The following is a 23,703-nucleotide window of genomic DNA, read 5'->3' as shown; positions in this document are numbered from 1 at the left end:
TTCTTCCTGAGACATTTCAAGATGCCACTGTTGGTTATTGTGATGTAACTTGGGATTTAATTTTCAGCCTATTTCTTTTTCAGTCTGCCTGACCCGCTCCACAATCCCCATTCAGTCCTTTTTCCGAGTGATAAACAGTTCAGGGCCAGCTATGACTGTTTTGTGATGCCATTTGGTTTTAACTGGAAACTGTCACTTTAAATTTCGAGGACATCTGTGTGCATGCATAGTAGAACCCTCCAGGGGGTGAGGGTGGGGTGTCTACTTGCTCAGGCACCCCCTCTAGTCACCAGAATGGAGGTGTGCAGCCAGCGAGAGACAAATGAACACATAAAAAAAGAGTGTCCACATCTTTACCTCCACAGTTCTGTCAGGTATCCGTGGCTGCTCTGATCCTTCCCCAGCTTGGTCTTGTCCCACAAGGTAGCTTCAGGAGCAGCTGAGCGGCTTGGATTAGAAAGCAATGGATTTCTTGCTTCTGCTACAAATTCCCTTAAATGTAAGCCTTCCAACCTTTTAAATATTCTTTTGTATGTTCAGAGTTCTGACACCATCCCCTAAGCCTGCTTGGTCCAGTATTCTGTGTTGTTGCTGATGAAGCTCCTCATTGCATTTCCACCCAATGCACCATTTTGTTTGTTATCTGTTTTCAACTTTTTGAGGAAGTACCATACCATTTTCCACTGAGATTGCACCATTCTACAGGCCCACCAGCAGGGTATGAGGTTCCAGCTTCTATACTCTCATCAACATTTGTTGTTTCCTTTTTTTTTTTTTGAACATTGCTATTAATGCTTGGGTGAGGTAGTATTTCATTGTTTTGATTTGCAATTCTCTAAAGACTAGTAATGATCATGAGCATTCTTTATTTTTAGTTTTTTAACTTTTTTTTTTTTTTTTAATCTGATTTGGGTGAAAGTTATAGAGCAAATTGGTTTCCATTTAACAATTCATAAACGTTTTGTTTTGTGACATTCATTGCAATCCCTAAAATGTAACAGCACTTGTCTTACTTTTTCCCTGTGTTTACTGTTCTCATTGTCCTTTCCTGCCTTCAGAGCTTTCTTTATTAGTGGGCAAATGCTGCCCCTTTGATCTCATTAGGTTGATTGTTTTAAAAAGTGAGTATATCTCTGGTTTTATTGTATACTTTACAGACCTGTCTACCACAAGGTAGACTCTTCACCAGCTGCTCTTCTGAAATCCTATACAGGGTCATTATGAGTTGGAAATGACTTGACGGTACTTAACAACAGCATCAAATTATTTGCCTGAAAGTCGAACCCCAGGAGTCAGTTCATCAACTGCTATTTAAACCTGTAGATACTCCATTTGGGATGAAATAGCTGTAACAGTCCATCTGGAGAAAAAGTATTCTGTGGGCTGCAAATGGTGGTAAGGTCCCCCATGGTACAATGGAAAATTTCTAAGCTCACTTCCCTGTATTAAGGGTAGTAGAGTGACATGCATTTAGAGTGCCTTCTTGACTTGCATGTGAGGTTAATAACATCACTGTTCTCTGGACAGGCTTGTTTCTGGAGCAGGTGACATCAAAATCACCAAAGATGGCAACGTGCTTCTCCATGAGATGGTAAGCTGATGCTGTGGACATTAATGTACCTTAATAACCTAAATGAAGAACACAGTATGCTTTTAAACCAAGATGCCAGCTAAATACTATCTTGAGATACACTTGTTCTATGAAACCTCCATAAAAAATGTCTATTGACTTTTTCCAAATCTTTGTATGGTCCAAGTAATAGCTTGGACATACTTCTAAATTAATAACATAATTTAAAGCACTGCATTATATTCTTTGTAGACATAGAAAAATAAAATCCTTTATTAGTTTTAGTAAACGTATTCATCTTTGAGATTGAAGGATTTAATTTTATTTTGAAAATGTCATTGCATTCTGAAGCAAAGGCTCTTTTAAAAAATGTTCAAACCTCATTAGTTCTCAATTTAAAAATTCTGGACTTGACATTTATTAAGTGTTGATAATACAAAACTTGTAAACTTACAGAATGAAACCTATTTCGTTTCTTAATATTACTATTGACCCTTAGGTTATCTTGTTTTTGGTGAACTACTTCTTTATCATATCCTTTTTCATTTTTAATCTGTTGTTTTTTCCAGCAAATTCAACACCCAACAGCTTCCTTGATAGCAAAAGTAGCAACAGCCCAGGATGACATTACAGGAGATGGTACTACTTCAAATGTTCTAATTATTGGAGAGTTACTAAAGCAAGCTGATCTTTACATTTCTGAGGTATTAGAATTTTATAGAAGTCACACTCATGTAGTATTTTATTTTGAGTAGAAAGTTATTTATTTACTAGTAAAATGATTTCATTTTAGAGGGTGAAAGTTAATTTAAATCAAGATGTTACTGGATGATTACAAGTAGTAAAAATAATGAACTTTCCCCACCCCCCCAAACTAATGCCTTTTATTGGAATGATTATCTTAAAAAAAAAAAAAGAAAAGAAAAGAAATATTGAACATATGTATGTAAAAGATGTACCTATATACCTTCCCATGGCTAACCTAAGAAAGAACATTACTGATAAAGTTGAAATCAAATTATATTGTTAGGTGCTATTGAGTTGGCTCGGACTTATAGTGACCCTATGCTCAACAAGAACAAAACGCTGCCACGTCCTGCACCATCCTCACATCTGTTGTTATATTTGAGTCCATTGTTGCTGCTACTGTGAATCCATCTTACTGAGGGTCTTTCTTTTTTTCAGTACCCTCTGCTTTGCCAAATATGATATCTTTTTCCATGAACCGGTCCCTTCTGGCAACATGTCCAAAATATGTGAGACAGTCTCACCATCTTTGCTTCCAAGGAGAATTCTGACTGTACTTCTTTCTAGACAAATATTTGTTGGTTCTTCTGGTAGTCCATGACATATTCAGTATTCTTTACCAACACCATCATTCAGATCATCAGTTCTTCTTCAGTCTTCCTTATTCATTGTCCAGCTTTCACATGCATATGCATATACCTTTTAAATAAATAACTGGAATAAATTGTGCTAGAGAAAAATGGAAGGTTTCCACATTATAAATGTACCTGCCTTTCTAATTTTATTTTCCTTAACAAACCATTTACTCTAGAGCCAGACTCCTCTACTCACTAGCCTCTGAAATCAGCACACATATTTGTACCTCTGTACCTTTGTTCAATCTGTATTCTTTTCTTGGCATTCCTTATCTCTCTTTTCCAAGAATTTGCATTTTCTTCTCTTTGAAGGGCTATTTCAGCAAAGCATTACCTATACAAATTACTACAGTTATTATTTCTCTGTGTTTCATTTTGTATTGGGGATTAGACATTAATTCATATCTGCTACTTGTATCAGTTAGCAGGCTTTTGACTGTAAGTAGTAGAAACGGAAAATTCACTTAAACAATTAGGAAATGATTATCTCCCATAGCAGAACATAGTGAGATAAGGTAGGCTCCAGGGTGGTTGATTTAAAAAAAAAAAAAATCAGTTATTGAATACCCAAGTCCTTTCTGTCTCTTGCCTTTTCTGCTCACAATGCTGTTTCATCCTGAGGCTTATTTTTATCATGAAAGTAAGATGGCCAGATGAAATCAAAGCTACCTACTTCTAACAGGAGAGGGAAAGAGAAAACCATTCACCTAATTATGGATGGAATATAAATCCTTTAGCATGATTGTATCAAGTTTGCTTTTATGTCCACCTCTAACCACTAACACTTTTTAGAGAAATTCACTTAGGCCAATCAGGGTCTACCTCTTGAGCTGTGCCTAGGCTTCCTCCAAAGCTCAGGAGGAAGCAAGAAACCTAAACACAATTAGGGCTGGGTTAGGAATAAATGCATTTAGGAGGAAGAGGAGATGCTGACAGACATCAACATAATTATGAAACAGTGATGGTAAAGCAAAGCACAGGTCTTAGTAGAAACAATAAAGAGAAATGGATAGCTTAAACTAGCACCAGGTAGTCAGCAGGAAGTTTTTTGGAAGAAATAAGGCCTGAGCTATGTCTTCGGGATGAGTAAGAGTGAGTCAGATGAAAGAGCGAAGGGTAAGGAGAATAACATTCCAGGTAGAAGGAACAGAATGAGCAAATTACAGAAAGCTGGTATGCGTATAGAACTACTATGAGTTTGATGCTACTCGAGTTGAACTGCATGTGGATAATAGTAGAGAAGAGACCGTACAAGTATGTTGTCGTTAGATACCGCTGAGTCCGTTTTGACTCATAGTGATCCTATAAACAACAGAACAAAACAATGTGTGGCTCGGCATCATCCTCAAAATTGTTAACTATGTTTGAGCCTATTGTTGTTGTCACTGTGTCACTAGGTGTCCTTCAGAATCTTGCTCGTTTTCACTGACCATCTACTTTACTAACCCTGATGTCCTTCTCCAGGGCCTGATCTCTCTTGATACTATGTCCAAAGTATGTGAGATGAAGTTTCACCATAATTGCTTCTAAAGAACATTCTGACTATACTTCTTCCAAGACATGTGTTCATTCTTTTGACACTCCCATGGTATAGTTGATATTCTTTGCTACATGTAATTCAAATGCATCAGTTCTTCTTTGGTTTTCCGTATTCTTTGTCCAGCTTTCACATGTGTATAAGGCAATTTGAAAATACCATGTCTTAAGGTCAGGCACTCCTTTGACATCTTTGGTTTTTAATACTTTAAAGAGGTCTTTTGTGGCCCAGTGCAATATGTCATTTGATTTCTTGACTCCTGCTTCCATGGGCAATTTTTGTGGATCCAAGTAAAATGTAATCTTTGATAACTTCAATATTGTCTCCAATTATCATGATTTTAATGGTTACTAATCAGGCTGCTAACCTAAAGGTCAGCACTTCGAAACTACCAGCTGTTACATGGAGAAAGATGAGGCTTTCTGCTCCTGTAAAGATTTGCAGCCTCAGAAACCATATACAGAGTTGCTATGACTTGAAACAGACTCCACGGCACACCACCACCACCACTATCATGATGTTTCTTGTTGGACTAGTTGTGAGGATTCTCATTTTCTTTAAGTTTTCTTCATTTTCAGCAAGCAAGGTCATCTGTATATTGTAGATTGTTAGTTTTCCTCCAATACATTCTTCTTCATGTAGTAAAGCTGTTCAGATTACTTGCTCAGCATACAGATTGAATAGGTATGGTGAAAGGATACATCCCTGATGGCATACCTTTCCTTATTTTGATCATTCAGTATCTCCTTTTCCTGTTGAATGACTGCCTCTTGGTCTATATACAGATTCTGCATGAGCACAATGAAGTGTTCAGGAACTTCCATTCTTCTCAATGTTATCTAAAATTTGTTATGACCCACAGAGTTGAATGTCTTTGCACAGAAGGTAAAACACCAGAAAACATCTTTCTTGTATTCTCTGCTTTTAGCCAAGAAACATTTGACATCAGCAATGATATCCCTTATTCCATGTTTTTTTCTGACTCTGGCTTGAATGTCTAGCAGTTCACTGTCTGTGTACTGCTGCAGCCATTTTAAAATTATCTTCAACAAAATTTTACTTGCATGTGATATTAATGATATTGTTTGATGATTTCCACAATCTGTTGGATCATCTTTTTTTGGAATGGGCACAAATATGGATCTCAAGAAGTCAGTGGAAGGTCCAGATCACAGAGGGCTTGTAATGTCTGAGTCAAGAAGCTTATACTTTATCCCATTGGTATTAGGAGCAAACATTAACATATTGATGAGAGATTAATCAGATTGCCATTTAAAATATCTGGTATTTGGGGATCAGTTTTAAGGGAGTCAAGACTAGAGGTTCTAATCATAGTTCAGATCAGAGATTGTGAAGTCCTGTGGCACTGTAGGATCAGCAGTGAGCTGCTAACCACAAGCTGGTTCAAACCCACCAGCCACTCCTCAGAAACCCTATTCAAGGTTGCTGTAAGTCAGCATTGACTCGACAGCACTTAACAACAACAAACTGAGGATGTTTAGATAAAATGGTTAATGACACAGACTTTGGAGTCAGATATTGTAAGTATCCTGGCTCCACCTCTTATTAGTGTGGCAGTCGTTGGCAAATTATTTATTATCTCTTCTAACCTGTTTCCTCGTCCATGAGTCAGGAATAATAACAACATCCACTCATAGTGTTGTTGAGAGAATTAAATTATGTATGTAATACACAGAATAATGTCTGGCATAGACGCTCAATAAATGCCAATTAAAAATTATTTTGTGGGCTGATATAAAGGCTTGAAGGGAGCCAATTAATTGAATCTAATCTGCTTCAAGTCTAGTATGGTATGTAGTACAAGCATTGGACTAGTAACCATAACGTCAGCAGCTCAAACTCACCAGCTGCTACTCAGAAGCACTATACAGGTCACTATGAGTCAGAACCGACTCCAGGGGATTAACAACAACAATCTGCTACATGTAATTCAGACGCATCAGTTCTTCTTTGGTTTTCCTTATTCTTTGTCATTTTGAGGACTATGGTGTACTTGACCCAAGCCATGGTTCATATGCATGTAAAAGTTGGACAGTGAATAAGGAAGATCATTGAAGAATCAATGCATTTGAATTGTGGTATTGGGAAAGAATATTGAAAGTACCATGAACTGCCATAAGAATAAACAAATTTGTCTTGGAAGAAGTGCAGCTAGAATGCTTAGGTGCAAGGATGGCAAGACTTTATCTCTCATAATTTGGATATGTTGTCAGGAAGGACAAGTCCCTGGAGAAGGCTATCATGCTTAGTAAAGTGGAGGATCAGTGAAAAAGAGGGAGACACCCAAGGAGAAGGCTTGACACTGTGGCAGCAACAATGGGCTCAAGTACAGCAAAAATACCAAGACAGGCACAGCACTGGACAGTGTTTTGTTCTGTTGTGCTTAGGGTTGCTATGAGTCAGAACCAAACTTGGCAGCACCTAACAACAAAAGTGCAAGCTTTCAAAAAGTTTGAAAAATAAGGTTTATGTATTATTTTACAAGACAAACAATACTGTTTACAAATTTTTTTTTTTATGCTCTGCTTCAGACCTACAGTAAAGTTAAAAGAATGTTACAGAATTCCTATATTTTTTCACTCAGATTCCCCAAATATTATCTTTCTCTCTTTTTCATGTAAATATTGCCTAGCTTACTCTATCATCTCTATCTTGCTGGTGGTTATGTGCTATGGAGTCAATTCCAACTCATAGCGACCTTGTATAGTGTTTCCGAGGCTATAAATCTTTATGGGAGCAGAAAGTCCCACTTTCTCCCGCAGAATAGCTAATAGTTTTGAACTGCTGACTTTGAGGTTAGCAGCCTGATTCGTAACCATTATACTACCAGAACTCATATATGTAAAAGAAAGTGAGCTAGGCACATGTTTTATTTTTCCTGAATGATATGAGAATAAAGACATGATAATCTAACTATTTCTGTGTGTATTTCTTAAAATCAATACCTTGTCTTATATAACCAAAATCAGCAATTAATATTGACAGTGACACATTGATACAGTACTATTACCTAATCTGAGGTTTAAATTCAGATTTCGCCACTTGTCCCAATAATGCTTTTTATAACAAAAGAAACTCTAGGCTCATGCACTGTATTCAGTTGTCATGTCACTTTATTTTCTTTCAAGCTGGAATAGTTCTTAAGTCTTCCTTTGTATTTTATGACACTGTCATTTTTAAAGTATAGTTCAGTTATTTTTGTAGAAAGTACCTCAATTTGGATTTGTCTGTTTCCTCATTAGATTCAGGTTGTATTCTTTCAGCAGGAATGCCCCCACAGTTGTGGTATGTTCTCAATACATCAATACATTTCTTTGTCCTATTACTGTAATGTTAACTGTCTTCAGGTGGTTAAGGTGGTATATATTTGCCAGTTTTCTGCAAGTCAGTGCTGGTTGTTTTCCTCTGTAGTGAAAGAAGTATTTTTTTCTTTTGTGTCCATGCAGAAAGCTGTACTACACAACATAATGTTAAGGTGTACTATACAACATATAGTCATAATGTTAAGAAACAAAAAACACCTTATAGTTTGTTTTGTTTTAGATTTGTATCTTTTCTGTAAATTTGGGATTGTTTCAAATAAGATGCCCTGAAAAAATGTTTGTATACATTCCATGTTGTTGTTGTTGTTATGTGCAGTAGAGTCGGTTCCGACTCATAACAACCCTGTACAGGGTTTCTGAGGCTGTAAATCTTTACAGGAGCAGAAAGCCTCATCTTTCTCCCACAGAACAGCTGGTAGTTTCAAACTGCTGACCTTGAGATTAGCAGCCTGATTCGTAACCACTATGCTACCAGAGCTCCTTTACGTACATAACTTTAATTGAGTGGCATTGGTATGGGTAATGTTACGATTCTGGACATAACTGCTAATAGTAAAAAATAATTTTACTTTGGATGCTTTGTAAGTTGGATACTTTATAATTGGTAGTTTTATGCTGATATAATAGGGCCTGCACCCTAGAATAATAACTGAAGGATTTGAAGTTGCAAAGACAAAAGCACTTGAAGTTTTGGAGGAAGTTAAAGTTAAAAAGGAGATGAAAAGAGAAATCCTCTTAGATGTGGCTAGAACATCTTTACGAACTAAAGTTCATGTTGAGCTGGCTGATATGTTAACAGAGGTATGTAGTTAAACTATTGTATTCATAGTGAGTATATACTGACACATGGTGATATTTCACTTTTTCCTGTAAGTATTGCATGCGCTTCTTTTGAACATACAATACGGACACAAACATTTACAGATTTGCCTATAGACTAGATTTGATTGGTGTTATTTGTTCCATTTTCTAAAGTTTAATAAAGTTAGAAAAATTTTTCTGAGGTAAGATAATACTAGATTTTAAATTACTTGAAAGTTGGAGGGGCTTGGCTGCCTGTGTGTCATCTCTTGTGGAAGCTGTGGGGATGACACACTGGTCTCTTTAAACCTTGAGATCCAGTTTTAATATGAGTAGATGTACAGGGAAGTTATTTTGACAGTGTACTTTATGGTTAAACCACTTTGATTTGATAGAAAAAAATAACGTTTGGGAAATGCCTATTTGTTTTACTCTCCTTTAAAGGTAGAGTATTGTTCTTGTACATGCCATTGAGTCAGTTCTGACCCATAGTGACCCTGTATAGGGTTTCCGAGGAGTGGCTGGTGAGCTTGAACTGTGGGCCTTATGGTTCACACTGACCTTGCAGTCCAGTGCATTAACCCACAGTGCCATGTATGCGTCTAAGTAATTTAAGCACAAGATTGGCTGTATATTTTGGGAAGGCTTTTATCAGGTGGTTATAGTTTGATATCATTGTTTTTCAGTTTCTAAAACTTGAACGTATTAGTAATCAGGAATGATCAATTCATAACAACTTAATTCACATGAGATCGACATGCAAATCAGAATGTTCTCTTATTAATTTCTTGGTTAAATATTACCAAGTAGGCTGGAACACCTCAGCTGTCTGGTTAGTTCTAACCAATAGAGAAGCCTACTTGGGAAATCAGTTTAAGATCAGACAGTTTCTTGCTGCATTTCTGCTGTTGGACTACATATTTATCAAGTGGCCTTATCAAGTAGCCTGGAGCCCTCATGATTGGGGCCTCTGTTCTCCTGGAACTGTAGAAACACTGATATTTTCACTATCTATATGGCCTTTTTTCATTATTTGCTAATAATGTAGTCCTCAGGTAAATTTTTTCAAATATATGTATATATTTATATAAATAAAACTGGACTGCAAACCACAAGGTCTGTGGTTCAAGCCCACCAGCCACTCTGCGGGAGAAAGATAAAGCTTTCTTATCTTTTATTTTCTTATCTGCAAAAATTTTTTAAAAGCCTTGGAACAAGGTGGCTATGAGTTGGAACTGACTCAAGGACACTTAACAACAACATACCCTAGCATTTAATTTCTGTAGTCAGTTGTTTTCATATTATTTTCTGAACAAAGCAATAGGGAATGTTGTGCTGTACTTCTCAAATTGCTTATACCTGAGGATATGTGGCAGAATAAATAAGACACACCTTTCTTAAGTGTCAATTTTACGTTAGGATTTTGGGAAAAACTATTTTCATATTAAAACAAATACATATATTGTGGCATGACATTGAAACTTTTTCATGATAAAACATAAGACTTAAAAAAACTTCATACTTTTATAGTCAGCAAATTTGAGTTCTTCCCTTAAATTATATTTCTTCCTATTAAGGTGTTCTTTGGTGGGGCAGTTATAGTAATGTTGGTATAGTAGAAAGAACAGTGGGTTGAATTCTAGTCCTGGTTCTGTTACTAGCTATTGTTGTTATGTGCCGTGGAGTCAGTTCCGACTCATAGCGACCCTGTACAGCGTTTCCGAGGCTGGAAATCTTTATGGGAGCAGAAAGCCTCATCTTTCTCCCGCGGAACAGCTGGTAGTTTTGAACTGCTTACTGACCTTGCCGCTCACAACCCGATTCGTAACCACCTTTAAGCCCTTAGATCATATCTCAGTTTCCTTATCTATAAAATGAAAGTGTTAGATCTGATGTTATCTGAAGTTCCTATCAACTCTAATGTATACATTGGTGTTGGTTATTATTCATGTCCATAACAAAGTGGCACTTGTGACCTCTCCCTATGTTTTCTAGGATGGTATGCACTCTTTTGCAGTCTGACACTCTTTACTTGCTTAGACTGATGTTAGATTACTTGGGCCAGTAGTCTAATAGACCAAATAATTGGTTGTTCTCATTCACTTCTCTTTCAGGCTGTGGTGGATTCTGTTTTGGCTGTTAGAAGACCGGGTTATCCTATTGATCTCTTCATGGTAGAAATCATGGAGATGAAGCATAAATCAGAAATGGATACAAGGTAAATTATATAAAAATTTGACAGCATGCAGATTTTTAAATATTTATCTTCAAATATTCTTTCTTTAACTTCATTAATGACTTTCATTCAACACCCACCAATGTCCACTTCATTAATATATTAATTGAATATCATGAGCTAGGCACTGTTCTTGGTGCTGGGAATGTACAGTAAGCAAAACAGAATTTATTTCCCCAAGAAACTTACATTTCTAATGGGGAGAGATAGATGGTAAACAAATAAATGATGATAAACACTTTAATGAAGCTAGAAAGTATATAAGCATGTGTGATTTTATAGTGGACAGGAAAGGCCACTCTGATGAGAAATTAGAAAGCTAGAAGGTCTCTGAAGAAAGAAGGGAGCTAGCCATAAGAATGTCTGGAAGAAGTGTTCTTCTAAGCAAAGGGAATAGCAGTTGAAGAGACCCTGAAAGTATGCCTGGAACACAGCAAAAGGAAAAAGTCGTAGAAAATGAAAGTTTATGTAGCACCTTGTCATTCTGGACTTAATTCTTTTAAAACTTTTTATTATGAAAATTTCAAACATCCCGTAGCAGTAGAGTGAATCCCCATGAGTCTGTTACCTGTGTCCATCAATTTTGAAGCAAATCCAGACCTGTAAATACTTTAAGGTGAAGTATCTATATTTATAAAATACCTTTTTTTACCTAGCATAGCCATAAGACATCATATCTAAAAATTAATAATTTACTAGAATTACATATGTAACAGGAGGAGGTATCAAATGTTTGTAGAAAAATTCCATTATTTTTAATTCCATTTTTCCATGAACTTTGGAAGCTCCCTCATAAGTATTCCAGTTTCAACAATCATCTCTTAATTTGTTGTTCTTAGTTTTGTTTGAATCAGGATTTAAATGTAGTATACACTTTGTATTTGGTTAAGTTGTCTCTGAAATCTTTCTTCATCTGTAGATTCCCCTTTCATTGCTTTACCCTTGCTATTTGTTTTGCGGAAATTGAGTTGTTTGTATTGAAGTGTTTTTTATGGGAAGATTTCTGATTGCTTGTGCAATTTTCTTAATGGTTATAGGAATAGGTCGATTTTCTACTTATTCATGAGCCATTTAGTAAGTTATGTTTTCATTTTGGAATACTAAAAGTAAGAAACACTATATATTCTTTTTAACCCCAGATTTTTTTTAACCCAAATAAATCACAGATTTATTTAGTTCAATTATGTATAGCAGCCTCTAACACTGCATATTTTTAATAGGATGATCAGAGGATTAGTTTTGGATCATGGTGCCCGTCATCCAGATATGAAAAAGCGTATAGAAGATGCATTTATTCTTATTTGCAATGTATCACTAGAATATGAAAAAACGTATGTATGCTGGTTTCTCTTTATAACTTAAAAAAAAATGTTTTATTGTGAATTATGTGATAGTTTACAGTTTACATGGGAGAACATTAGCTTTACATTCATCCTATTGTATATCATTTCATTGCCATGGTTACAGTCCCCTCCATGCATCATCACCCAACCAAAGGATATACCCTGCAAACCTTCCCCCTCGTCGTCAGCACACAGCCCCTCTCCCTCTCTGGGTCTAGAGTCCCCAGCCATTCCATCTCTCCATGTCATCGTCTCTGCCTCTATCTCTGGTGTCACTGCCTCTCTGGGCAGGGTCCCGCATTCCACTCTTCTCCCTTGATGGTCCCAGGGCCCTCTGCTCCTGGACTGCAAAGTCAACCACTCCCCTCGTTTGCTACAAAATGTCTACCTATACATTTCCAACCCTCACAGTCATTCCTGATAGCAGTTATTCACTATTGTGCTGCATGAGAGCTATCCCCATCTCCTTTCATCAGCCCCATCCAGACAGATTGGATACTACTGCAGGGAGATTCTGCCTTTCTCTGTGCCTTCTGGATCTATGCTCACTCTTGAAGGCTTGTAAGCTAGTCACTTCTTGCCTTTGTAGCCCCTATTTTGGGTAGCCAATGTCCAAGTTGCCCATCCCTGTCTACGCTGTGTAATGAGAGGGTAGGAATGATCCTCACTGTAAAGAATTGTTTCATCTTTTGAGCTACTGCATCCAGGTAGGTGTAGGTCAAGTTCATCAAATTGTATCAGATTACTCTTTTTTTCTTCTTCTTCTAGTTGAGCTCAGATCATCCAGCCATTGAAGCCAGGTCAAGTGGGTATTATCTGCAAGTGTGGGTGTTCTTTTGAACATGCCCTCATTTCTTATCTGCTGGACGCTTCACTCTCCACTCTGGCTACGTCACTGACTCTGGGCCCAAGAGTTCCCAGGTCTTGCCACACTGCTGGCCACCAGGTCTCTGCGTGGGTTCTCAGGAGTCTATTGAACGTTGTAGGTCCTAGCTTGCAGCTTCATTGCTGTTTTTCCTGTTCTGTGGTCACAGCCAGAATGCATGTCTGCTTGTGTAGTCCCATTGAGTTTTAGTTTTGGAATGGGGTTTGCCTTGAGGGGACCCAACCACTTTCCTTGATGTCTCCTGGGCAAGCAACTTGCTTGTTTTTGTAGTAGTCAATCGGACTGCCATTATTGTTTTGTATTTTTCCTGTTGGTCTTTCTTTCAAGAAGTATCTTCTGTTCTTCTAGACACTCCAGGCTGGTCTGCTTGTCCTTTCAAGTGGAAATCTCCCACCTCAGAAGATTCTGGGTGGCTTTCAGGATTCCCCCTATGGTCTTATTTAATGCAGAGGCTCCACAGGAAGCCTCCTTCACTGAGCACGTTATAGTCCCATTTTAGGTATTTCAATCTGTTATAGGCTGAAGATGGACTTACAAGCTTTCTATGGTGATATTTCTGGCTATTCCTTTCTCTCCCCCTGAAATGTCTATTTTATAATGGTATGCCAGGGAAACCAAGGTTCAAAAGACAGCCAAGCCTCTTAATATCGTTTCCCCCCTTTTGCCCTTTCCAATCAACCATGTCTCTTTATAACTTTTTGCAATTGCTTACCCTAAAGTTTCTTTTGATTTCCGTTCTTCCAAATTTTAGTATAGACCCTTATCTGCCTCTTCCTGCTCCTCCCTCCCCTCCCTTTTACTACTTTTTTATTTTTATTAATTCTTTAGAGAGGTGAACTCTGGTTTCTTTTATAAGACTGCAGAAGAGAAAGAGAAATTAGTAAAAGCTGAAAGAAAATTTATTGAAGATAAAGTACAAAAAATAATAGACCTGAAATACAAAGTCTGTGCTCATTCCAACAAAGGATTTGTTGTTATTAATCAAAAGGTGAGACAGCAAGATTAGATTTCAATTATTTATTTACGTGTTCTTCAGTGCCTGTTAAAGTATAACCTTTGGCCCCCAGGAGTCCCTAACCTTTTCAGAAAGTCTGTGAGGTTAAAAATATTTTCATATTTTTTATCTTCTTAAATCAGATTTTGAAAGCATAGTGACAATACGTTTCATTGTATTGACATTTGCACTGATGGTGCAAAAGCAAGGGTGGGTAAAATTGCTGGTGTCTTAGAACACACCAAACCAGTGGAACCAAGTATACCAGTGGTTAATGAATTCTTTAGTGCCATACCACCAGACAGTTGCAGGTTTTTTGAAGGCAGTTTAATTAAAGAATATCTTTATATTGCAGTAAAAAGTATTCAATTTATTAAAATCTTATTTTATAAAAATATGCTTCCTTCTTGAATTGTGTATACTGAAATGTGAACTATGCACAAAGCATTTCTGCATTCTGCAATGTGATGGTTGAAGGAAAGCTCTGGTGCAGTTGTCTGAGCTACGAGATAAATTAGCTACCTTTTCTAGAGAATGCCATTTTTACTTGAAAGAATGACTGACAAAAACCTGTGGTTATTTAGATTTGGGCAGTTGGTAGATGTTTTTTATAAAATTGTGTGATACGGTCACTTCAAGGAAAACAACTGATAGTATATGTTGCCAATGATAACATTTGAACTTTCAAATGAAAATGATAATTTTGGGAAACTCATCTCTGCTACTGTAGCCTCATACTTTCCCAATACTTAGTAGACTTTTCTGATCATATCAGTGTTGATATTAACAATTTTAAAAATATATATTATATAACCATGAACTGTGTCAACATTTAGAAGCTCTAATTCTGTGAATCAGTGTTTTCCAAATGACTAAACAAATGCATAATCTGATGAAACTTTCCATTCAAATTAGAGGAGTCAAGAATGGATTTTAATGTAAGAGAGTTGGAAGAATTATTGACATAGTTTCATAGTTCACATTGAAACTGCCATTAAGGCAGTACCACTTATATCAAAGAAGGATATCCATATTTACTTGGAAAGTTGAGTAAGACACTCCATTTTCCAATATATATTTGTGTGATGCCAGATTTTCATTAACCAAAACAAATATATCATAGCAAATTGAATGCAGAAGCAGGTGTGAGAATTAAGCTATCTTCTGTTGAGACAAAAAGTTTTGTAAAGTTATAAAACAAGGCCACTGTTCTCATTATATTTTGTTTTAGAAAATATAGTGTTTATTAAAATGTTATTTATGTTAATATGAAACTTTAAAAATGGATTGATTAACCATTTTTGAAATTTCTGTTTTAATTTTTAGAAAGTATTTATAGCTATAACTTACATAAACATTAGTAATTTGGGGATTCTTAACATTTTTGAAGAGGGTAAAGTGATGCTGAGATCAAAAAAAAATTTGAGAACTACTTGCCTAAAGCATGCATGTAACGTTTATGCTAATTTGATTGTAGGGAATTGATCCACTTTCCTTAGATGCTCTTGCAAAACATGACATAGTAGCTCTCCGCAGAGCAAAAAGAAGAAATATGGAAAGGTAAGCTTGTAAATAATAATGTTTTCCAATTTTTTTTGACAGATTAAATTGAAATTATCCCATGTGTATTCCTTTTAACTTATATGTAAACATTTTTGAGCAAAATAGTACTATACACATTCCAAATTTTGTTCTTAATTTTTGTAGATAATTGAAGTGCTAAAAATCAAGGTTAACATAACTCAGAACTTGTTGATAGTATGAGGAAGGTTTTTATCTTCTTAAATCAATTTTAAAAACCTTGCAATGGTGCTGTTATCTGAGTTATATAGCTTTCCATCTTTAAGAAGGCAGTCTTTTTGTTCTCTATAACCAAAGGTATGGTGACATATGTGTAATTTCAGACTATCCCTTGCTTGTGGTGGAATAGCTGTGAATTCTTTTGAAGACCTCACTGCAGATTGCTTGGGACATGCTGGTCTTGTATATCAGTATACATTAGTGAGTATTTCTGTGAGCAACAGTTGTAAAGTGAGCATTCAACCCTTTCATTTTAAACATTAAAATTTTTAATTCAGGTTTTTACCTGTTGACAGATTTTGCACTGTAATATCTAAATGTTAGAATTCAAATATAATGTAATTACATTTAACATATTTTCAGTTAGCTTTATAAAAAAAATTTTCACATGAAGATTAGATTCTAATATTTTAAACTTGGGCTTGATTTCATAATCATATTAAATATTCAAGTGATATCTTCTCAAATTCTCTTTTAGGGTGAAGAAAAGTTCACTTTTATTGAGGATTGTATTAACCCTCACTCTGTTACCTTGTTGGTGAAAGGACCAAATAAGCATACTCTCACACAAATCAAGGATGCCATAAGAGATGGGCTTCATGCTGTCAAAAACGCGATCGAGGATGGTAAGCTCTCTCTTGTGATGGATGTGAATGTCATGTATTTTCTATGTAGCAATAAATCTGTCATGATATGTATGATAGGTTAAAAGATGTGAGTGATTACTATTCTCTTATTTTACTTTGGACAATTTGTAGTGTGGATTGTGAGGTTTATCCTTTGGAACAATCTTAATAGTCTTTTAATTAGCTGCTTATTTGAAATAAAAAAATAATTTAATATTATAGTGTCACTTTAGTTTTAGAATGTATTTTTTAAATTTCTGAAAATGAAGTAAAATCAGATGGAACTTATCACATTACTTCAGTGCAGTGTAATTTTAGAAAATTAGTAAAGAATGTCAACATTCATTATTTCTTGATAATTTATAGTCAAATTCCTTCTAAAGGAGTTGAGGTTGATAATTAAATAAAAATACATATGTTTAAATAATAAGAAAAAAAGTAAGCACATGAAAGATGCTCTACATTATTAGTCATTATGGAAATGTAAATCAAAACCACAAAGAGAGAGCATTTCACAACCAAATGAACGTAGAGATATTGGTACCCCTGACCTATTGCTGGTAGGAATGTAAAATGGTATCTCAACTTTGGAAAACAATCTGGTAGGTCTTAAAAAAAATTGAATCTAGAGTTAGCGTATATCCAACAATTCCACTCTTAGGTATATGTACAAGAGAGTTGAAAATATATGTCCACATAAAAACTTGTACATTAATGTTCATAGCAGCACTCTTCATAATAGCTCATAAATGGAAACAACCATAGTCTTCTGGGACAATTTGGTTAATTGGTATAATACAGTTCATAAAGTTTATATTCTGCATGCTACTTTGGTAAATAGTGTCTGGAGTCTTAAAACTTGCAAGTAGCTATCTAATAAACACCTATTAACCTTTATTCATCTGGAGCAAAACAGAAAATCAAAGACTCGAAGAAGAAACTAATCTATATTACTAGTAGCATACATGCACCATACTTCATCTATCTTGAGACCAGAAGAACTTGATGGTGCCCAGCTACCATTACTAGTCATTCTGACCAGGGATACAATAGATGGTCTTAGATAGAATGGGAGAAAAATTTAGAACAAAACCCAAATTCTCAAAAAAAGGCTTGACTTACTGGATTGGTAGAGACTATAGGAACTCCCGAGACTCTCACCCTGAAATCCCCTTTAAACTTTGTATTAAAACTACACCAAGAGGTCGCCTTTCAGCTAAATAACATATTGGCTTGTGAAATAAATGGAATCACCCATGAGTACTGTGTTTCTTTAAAAAATCATCTATATGAGACCAAACAGTCAAGATTTACCATAAAGCAAAAATAAGAAAGGAAGGGGAAGGAAGGAGCAGGGAAGCTAGATTAATGGAAACAGAACACAGAAAGAGAAATTATCAGAATGCTGACACATTGTGAAAAATGTAACCAATGTCATTGAACAATATGTAGTTGTTATTGTTAAGTGTCAACAAGTCAGTTCTGACTCATAGCAACACTGTATAGGGTTTCTAAGACTGAAAATATTTGCAGAAGTAGAAAACCTCATCTTTCTCCCACAGTGACTGGTGGACTAGAACTGCTGATCTTGTGGTTCACAGTCCAATACTTATCCTTCAGAACCAGCATGCTCCCCGAATAGTAAGTATGGTGGTAGTAGTTATGTGCTATGGAGTCGGTTCTGACTCAAAGCAGCGACCTTGTATAGGGTTTTCAAGGAGCCGCTAGTGAGCTTGAACCACCGATCTGGAGTGCAAACGACTTTTTGTTAAATGGGGACCAAATTGCTGTGTAAACTTTCACCAAAAACATAATAAAATATTATTAAAAGAATGGAGACAACCCAATAGCCCATTAGCTGATGAGTGGATAAGCAAAATGTGGTATATCCATAAGATAAGAATATTTTGGATATTTGACCAGAAAAAAGAATGGAGTATTGATTCATGCCTGTTAAAGATTGATACATATATAGTACCAGGGAGTCCATGAAATTAAAACTATTTTCATAATATTAGTAATAATGTTCTTTTTACTATGTTGACATTTGCACTGGTGGTGCAAAAACAATGGTATGGATATGCTATGTGAAAGAAGTCAGACATAAAAACCACTTATTATATTATTAGTATGAAATACCCAGAATAGGCAAATGCACACAGACAGAAAATAGATTTCTGGTTACCAGGGTTTGAAGGCGAGAATAGGGAGTGAAAGGAACTCTGGTAGTGTAGTGATTACGAATCGGGCTGCAAACCTTAAGGTCAGCAGTTTGAATCTACCAGCTGTTCTGCGGGAGAAAGATGAGGCTTTCTGCTCCCATAAAGATTTATAGCCTCAGAAACCCTATACAGGGTTGTTATGAGTCAGAACCAACTCCATAGCATACAGCCACAGCTACTAATGGGTATGGTTTTTTTGGGGTGTGTGTGAAAAAGTTCTGGAATCAGGTAGTAATGATGGTTAAACAACCTTGTGAGTATACTAAAAACCACTGACAAGTATATTTTGAAAGGGTGAATCTTATGGTATGTAGAATATATTTCAATAAAATAGGAGTAATAAGAAATTTTGTAAATAGAGTTAGATTTGTCTAATTGGCATGTGGTGCATTGAATTTACTTAATATGGCTTTTCTATCCAAAGTCTTGTTGATTCCCACCATGTAATTGGGTTGTTGTTAAATGTCTTTGAGTCCATTCTGACTCATAGCAACCTTCTATAGACTGTCCAAGGAGCAGCTGGTGGCTTTGAACTGCTGACCTTGCAGTTCAAACTGACATTGTGGTCCAGTGCATTATCCTGCAGCACCACACCAGGACTCCAGTGATTGGGTGGGACTATGCAAATAAGGTATACAGGACTCTTAAGGCTTGGATCTGTTAGTTTTGCTCTCCATCTAAGTTTAAAAGGCATCATCTCAGAAGCAGAGACGGAAGATCCCAGATCATCAAGAAGGAAGAGCATGAGTAAAACTTGAATTGGCGATGGCAGAGGCAACAGCAGAGGCCAGCTCATAATGACCCAATATAGGATTTCCAAGGAGCAGATGGTGTGTTTGAATGTTGTGGTCTAGTGCATTATCCTACAGCGCCATTTGTGCCAACCATGCAGTCCAGGTATCTCTATGTAGTAATAACACTGTCTTAGGCTGGTTTTTCTAGAGAAGAAACAAAACCAGTGCAACATATATGTGTATGTTGTTGTTGTTAAGTGCCATCGAGTCGGGTCCGACCCATAGCGACCCTGTACAGGGTTCCCAAGGGTGTATATATATGTATAAAGAGAAGTTTATTATAAATGAAATGGCTTACAGGTCACTAGCAGAAGAGAGAGAGCGTTTCCTGTGTGTCCAGTATATTTGGAGCAGGCCACACTCCCAAGGAAACATCCTTTCAATTGACTGGCTGCTCATAGCCAGTCTTCAAAGACTTAACTATGCCTGTATGAGGCTTCATCACTGTGGGAATAAGCACATATCAACTGTCAACCCACTGGGAATCCTGGCCTAATCAAGTTGTCACAGAACCATAACTATTACAAACACTTAAGGAATTCTTTAACAAAGTTAAGAACAACTAACCTTTTATGCATGATACTCTTTATGCAAATCTTAATTACATAAACTCATGAGGCTCCTCAGATACTTGGCTGTGAGCCTCCAGTTTCTCCCTGGACTGCAGGAGCAGTTCTGTTTCAGCCTGACCCTCTTACGGCTGTGCTTGTTTCCCTTGTTTCCTGTTGTCTTCTCATCCTCTAACCCTAAGAACCTTGAGGACTACTGGAATTTCATTGTTCTCCTGACTTCTGCTGCTATCAATAAAAATTATTGTCTTAAAAAACCCAAACCTTGTGGTTTTATTTTACATTTGATTAATGATAATTGATTTTGAGCCTCTTATCATGAACTTATTTGCTATCTATACCTTTTGATCAAATTTCTTTTCATATCTTTCACCTATTTTTTCAAACTGTGTTGTTTATTTTCTGTTGTTGAGTTTGAGAGTTTGTGTATTTTAGATGATTTTCAAGTATATGATAATACAAAAATTTTTCAATTTTTAAATGCAAGGAATGGATGTAATGTAATTTCTCTCTCACTATATGTATATTTATTTGTTTATTGCTTAGGTATCAAATTGTCTCGACCCCTTTTTTTAAAGACTATTCTTCTGTCTCTGACTTGCCTTCACTTGCACCTTTGTCAAATATCAGTAGTCCATATATGTATGGTTCTATTTCTGGGTTCTTTATTCTGTTGCATTGATTTGTCTATCTGCATATGAATATTATACATACTATCTTGATTTACTTCCTTTATAAGAAGTCTTGAGATTGTTGTTGTTATTACTAAGTGCCTTTGAGTTGGCTCCAACTCATAAGTGACCCTGTATAGGGTTTCTGAGGAGCAGCTGCTGGGTTTGAACTGCTGATCTTGTAATTAACAGTCCATTTCTTATCCTCTAGCGCCATTCCAGTCTTGAGATTAGATAGTATTAATTATCCATGTTATTTTTTTGATATTTCCATATAAATTTTAGAATCAGTTTGTCAGTCTTGAACAAACTCTGCTGGGTTTTTGTTTGTAATTGAATGAATTGTTGTTGAATCTGTACATCGATTTGGGGAGAATTGACATCTGTTTAATAATATTGATTGTTCTAATTCCTGGCTATAGTATTTATCTTTATTTATTGGGGTCATCTTTAATTTATCTAAGCAAGATTTTGTAGTTTTTAGTGTATGAATCTTGCACATAGTTCCCCCCTCCCCCTTTGGATTTAAACCTAAGTATTTCATACATAGTATTTTTAAAACTTCATTTTCTGATTGTTGGTTGCTAATAACATAGTCTTGGTGTGACTATTTGCATTGGATTGCAAAGTTGGTTTGAGCTGCAAGGTTGGCGGTTCAAGCTCACCAATTGCTCCTTGAACACCCTATACAAGGTCACTGTGAGTCAGACCCAACTCAATGGTACTTAACAACAACAACAACAAAAACAATATATAGTTTGGCGTTCTGGTGTGGCTCTGTAGGATAATGCAATGGACTGCATGGTTGGTTTGAACCCCTTAAGGTCAGTGGTTCAAACTCACAGCCACTCCTTGGAAACCCTACACAGGGTTGCTTTGAGTCAGAACCGACTCGATGGTACTTAACAACAACAGCAACAATATATAGTTTGCTGAAGATAATTTAAAAATGGTTGCATCAGTACATCAGTAGGGAGCTGCCAGAAATTCAAGCTGGATTCAGAAGAAGATGTAGATCTTGACTGAAAGCAGAGAATACCAGAAAGATGTTTACCTGTGCTTTACTGACTATGCAAAGTCATTAGACTGTGTGGATGATAACAAACCATGGGTAACATTGTGAAAATGGTTATTCCAGAACACTAATTGTCCTCACGAGAAACCTGTATATAGACCTGTGTATACAACAGAGCAAGGGAATGTTGTATGGTTTAAAACCAGGAAAGGTGTGTGCGAGGGTTGTATCCTTTCACTATGCGTATTCAATTTGTATGCTGAGCAAATAATCTGAGAAGCTGGATTATATGAAAGAATTTGGCATCAAGATTGAAGGAAGACTCATTAGCAATCTGCGATATGCAGATGATATAACCCTGCTTGTTAGAATTGAAGAGGACTTGAAATACTTACTGATAAAAATCAAAGACTACATGGATTGCACCTCAATGTAAAGAAAACAAAAATTCTCACAAGTGGACCAGTAAATAACATGATAAATGGAGAAAATATTGAAGTTGTCAAAGACTTCATTTTGCTTGGATCTACAATCAGCACTCATGGAAGCAGCAGTCAAGACATCAAACCATATTAGGTAAATCTGCTGCAAAAGACCCCTTTTTAAGTTTTCAAAAGCAAAGATGTCAGTTTGAGAAGTAAGGTGTACCCTGACCTAAGCCATATTTTCAATTCTCATATGCATGTGAAAGTTGGACAATTAATAAGGAAGACTGTAGAAGAACCAATGCATTTGAATTATGGTAGTGGTGAAGGATATTGAAAATACCATTGACTGCCAGAATAAACAAATCTGTCTTGGAAGAAGTACAAGTACAAGAATAGTCCTTAGAAGCAAGGATAGCAAGACTTTGTCTCAAGTATTTTGGATGTGTTGTTATGAGGGACCAGTCCATGGAGAAGGACATGATACTTGGTAAAGTGGATGATCAGTGAAAATGAGGAAGATAGATTGACACAATGTCAGCAACAATGAACTCAAACAATAACAATTGTGAGGATGGGGCAGAATCCCACAGTGTTTCGTTCTCTTGTGCATAGACAGTTGCTGTGAGTCAGAACTGATACATGGGCACCTAATAACAATAACAAAATATAGCGATACATTGATTTTTTAAAAAAACATTTTGTTGTGGTTTGGGTGAAAGTGTACTGGGCAAATTAATTTCTCATTAACCAATTTATACAAAATTTGTTTGGGGACACTACTTGTAATTCCCTCAGTGTAATAGCACTCTTTCATCTTTCTCTCTTGGTTCCCCCTTTTGCATCCATCCATCCATCTTTCCTGTCTCTGAACTTTGTTCTAGGAAAAGTGTGGTTGATTGTTCTGAGAAGTATGTTCCTCATAGGTATTATTGTTTACTTTATAGGTCTGTCTGCTATTTGGCTGAAAGGTAATCCATGGGGTGGGTTCAGTTTCAGGTTTGAAGGGTTTCTAAGGGGTTCTGCCAGTCTCTATCAGACTTGTAAATTTGGTCTTTTCTATGATTTTGAATTTTGCTCTATGATTTTTTTCTTTCTCCTCCCCCTTCTCTTTCCATTCCCTTGAAATTTCTGTTTTCTATCTCTGCTTTTGTTTTTCCTTCTGGTTCTCCCTTCTTTCTTTTTCCTTTTTGATTTTTCTTTACTACACTCTGCTTTCTTTTCATTTTCCCTCTCACTAGTTTTTCTAAGTGTTTTTTCTTTATTTATTCCATTTATTGCCTTTATTTTTCTCATCTGTAGCTGCATTTCCATGTCCTTCTTTTGTCTTTATAGTTATTATTTTCCTTTTTTTATGGTTGCTGTCTTTTTTTTTTTTTAATGTCTTATTGTGAATTGTGTGATAGTTTACATGGGAGAACATTAGCTTTACATTCATCCTATCGTATGTTATTTCATTGCCATGGTTACAATCCCCTCCATGCATCA

The 23,703-nt window shown here is 36.2% G+C and overlaps 1 protein-coding gene across 3 annotated transcripts in view; it reads left to right on the top strand.

Annotated features, from left to right (window-relative positions):
• The window catches only part of CCT6B (chaperonin containing TCP1, subunit 6B (zeta 2)), a 53,957-nt gene that overhangs the window by 9,251 nt on the left and 21,003 nt on the right, over nucleotides 1-23,703 (top strand). The window contains exons 2-10 of one of the 3 annotated variants that reach the window (XM_006832316.1): nucleotides 1,528-1,591; nucleotides 2,140-2,274; nucleotides 8,461-8,634; nucleotides 10,749-10,852; nucleotides 12,091-12,201; nucleotides 13,928-14,087; nucleotides 15,571-15,653; nucleotides 15,998-16,094; nucleotides 16,372-16,519. In XM_006832316.1, coding sequence (XP_006832379.1) covers nucleotides 1,528-1,591; nucleotides 2,140-2,274; nucleotides 8,461-8,634; nucleotides 10,749-10,852; nucleotides 12,091-12,201; nucleotides 13,928-14,087; nucleotides 15,571-15,653; nucleotides 15,998-16,094; nucleotides 16,372-16,519 — 1,076 coding nt within the window. The remainder of the gene's footprint in view (nucleotides 1-1,527; nucleotides 1,592-2,139; nucleotides 2,275-8,460; nucleotides 8,635-10,748; nucleotides 10,853-12,090; nucleotides 12,202-13,927; nucleotides 14,088-15,570; nucleotides 15,654-15,997; nucleotides 16,095-16,371; nucleotides 16,520-23,703) is intronic. The other 2 variants (XM_006832318.1, XM_006832317.1) reach the window with 2 other exon arrangements.

The sequence above is a fragment of the Chrysochloris asiatica genome, unplaced genomic scaffold (genome assembly GCF_000296735.1).
Source record: "Chrysochloris asiatica unplaced genomic scaffold, ChrAsi1.0 scaffold00007, whole genome shotgun sequence".
In the NCBI taxonomy this organism is placed as follows: domain Eukaryota; kingdom Metazoa; phylum Chordata; class Mammalia; order Afrosoricida; family Chrysochloridae; genus Chrysochloris; species Chrysochloris asiatica.
This window is presented reverse-complemented; position numbering and strand designations above follow the sequence as displayed.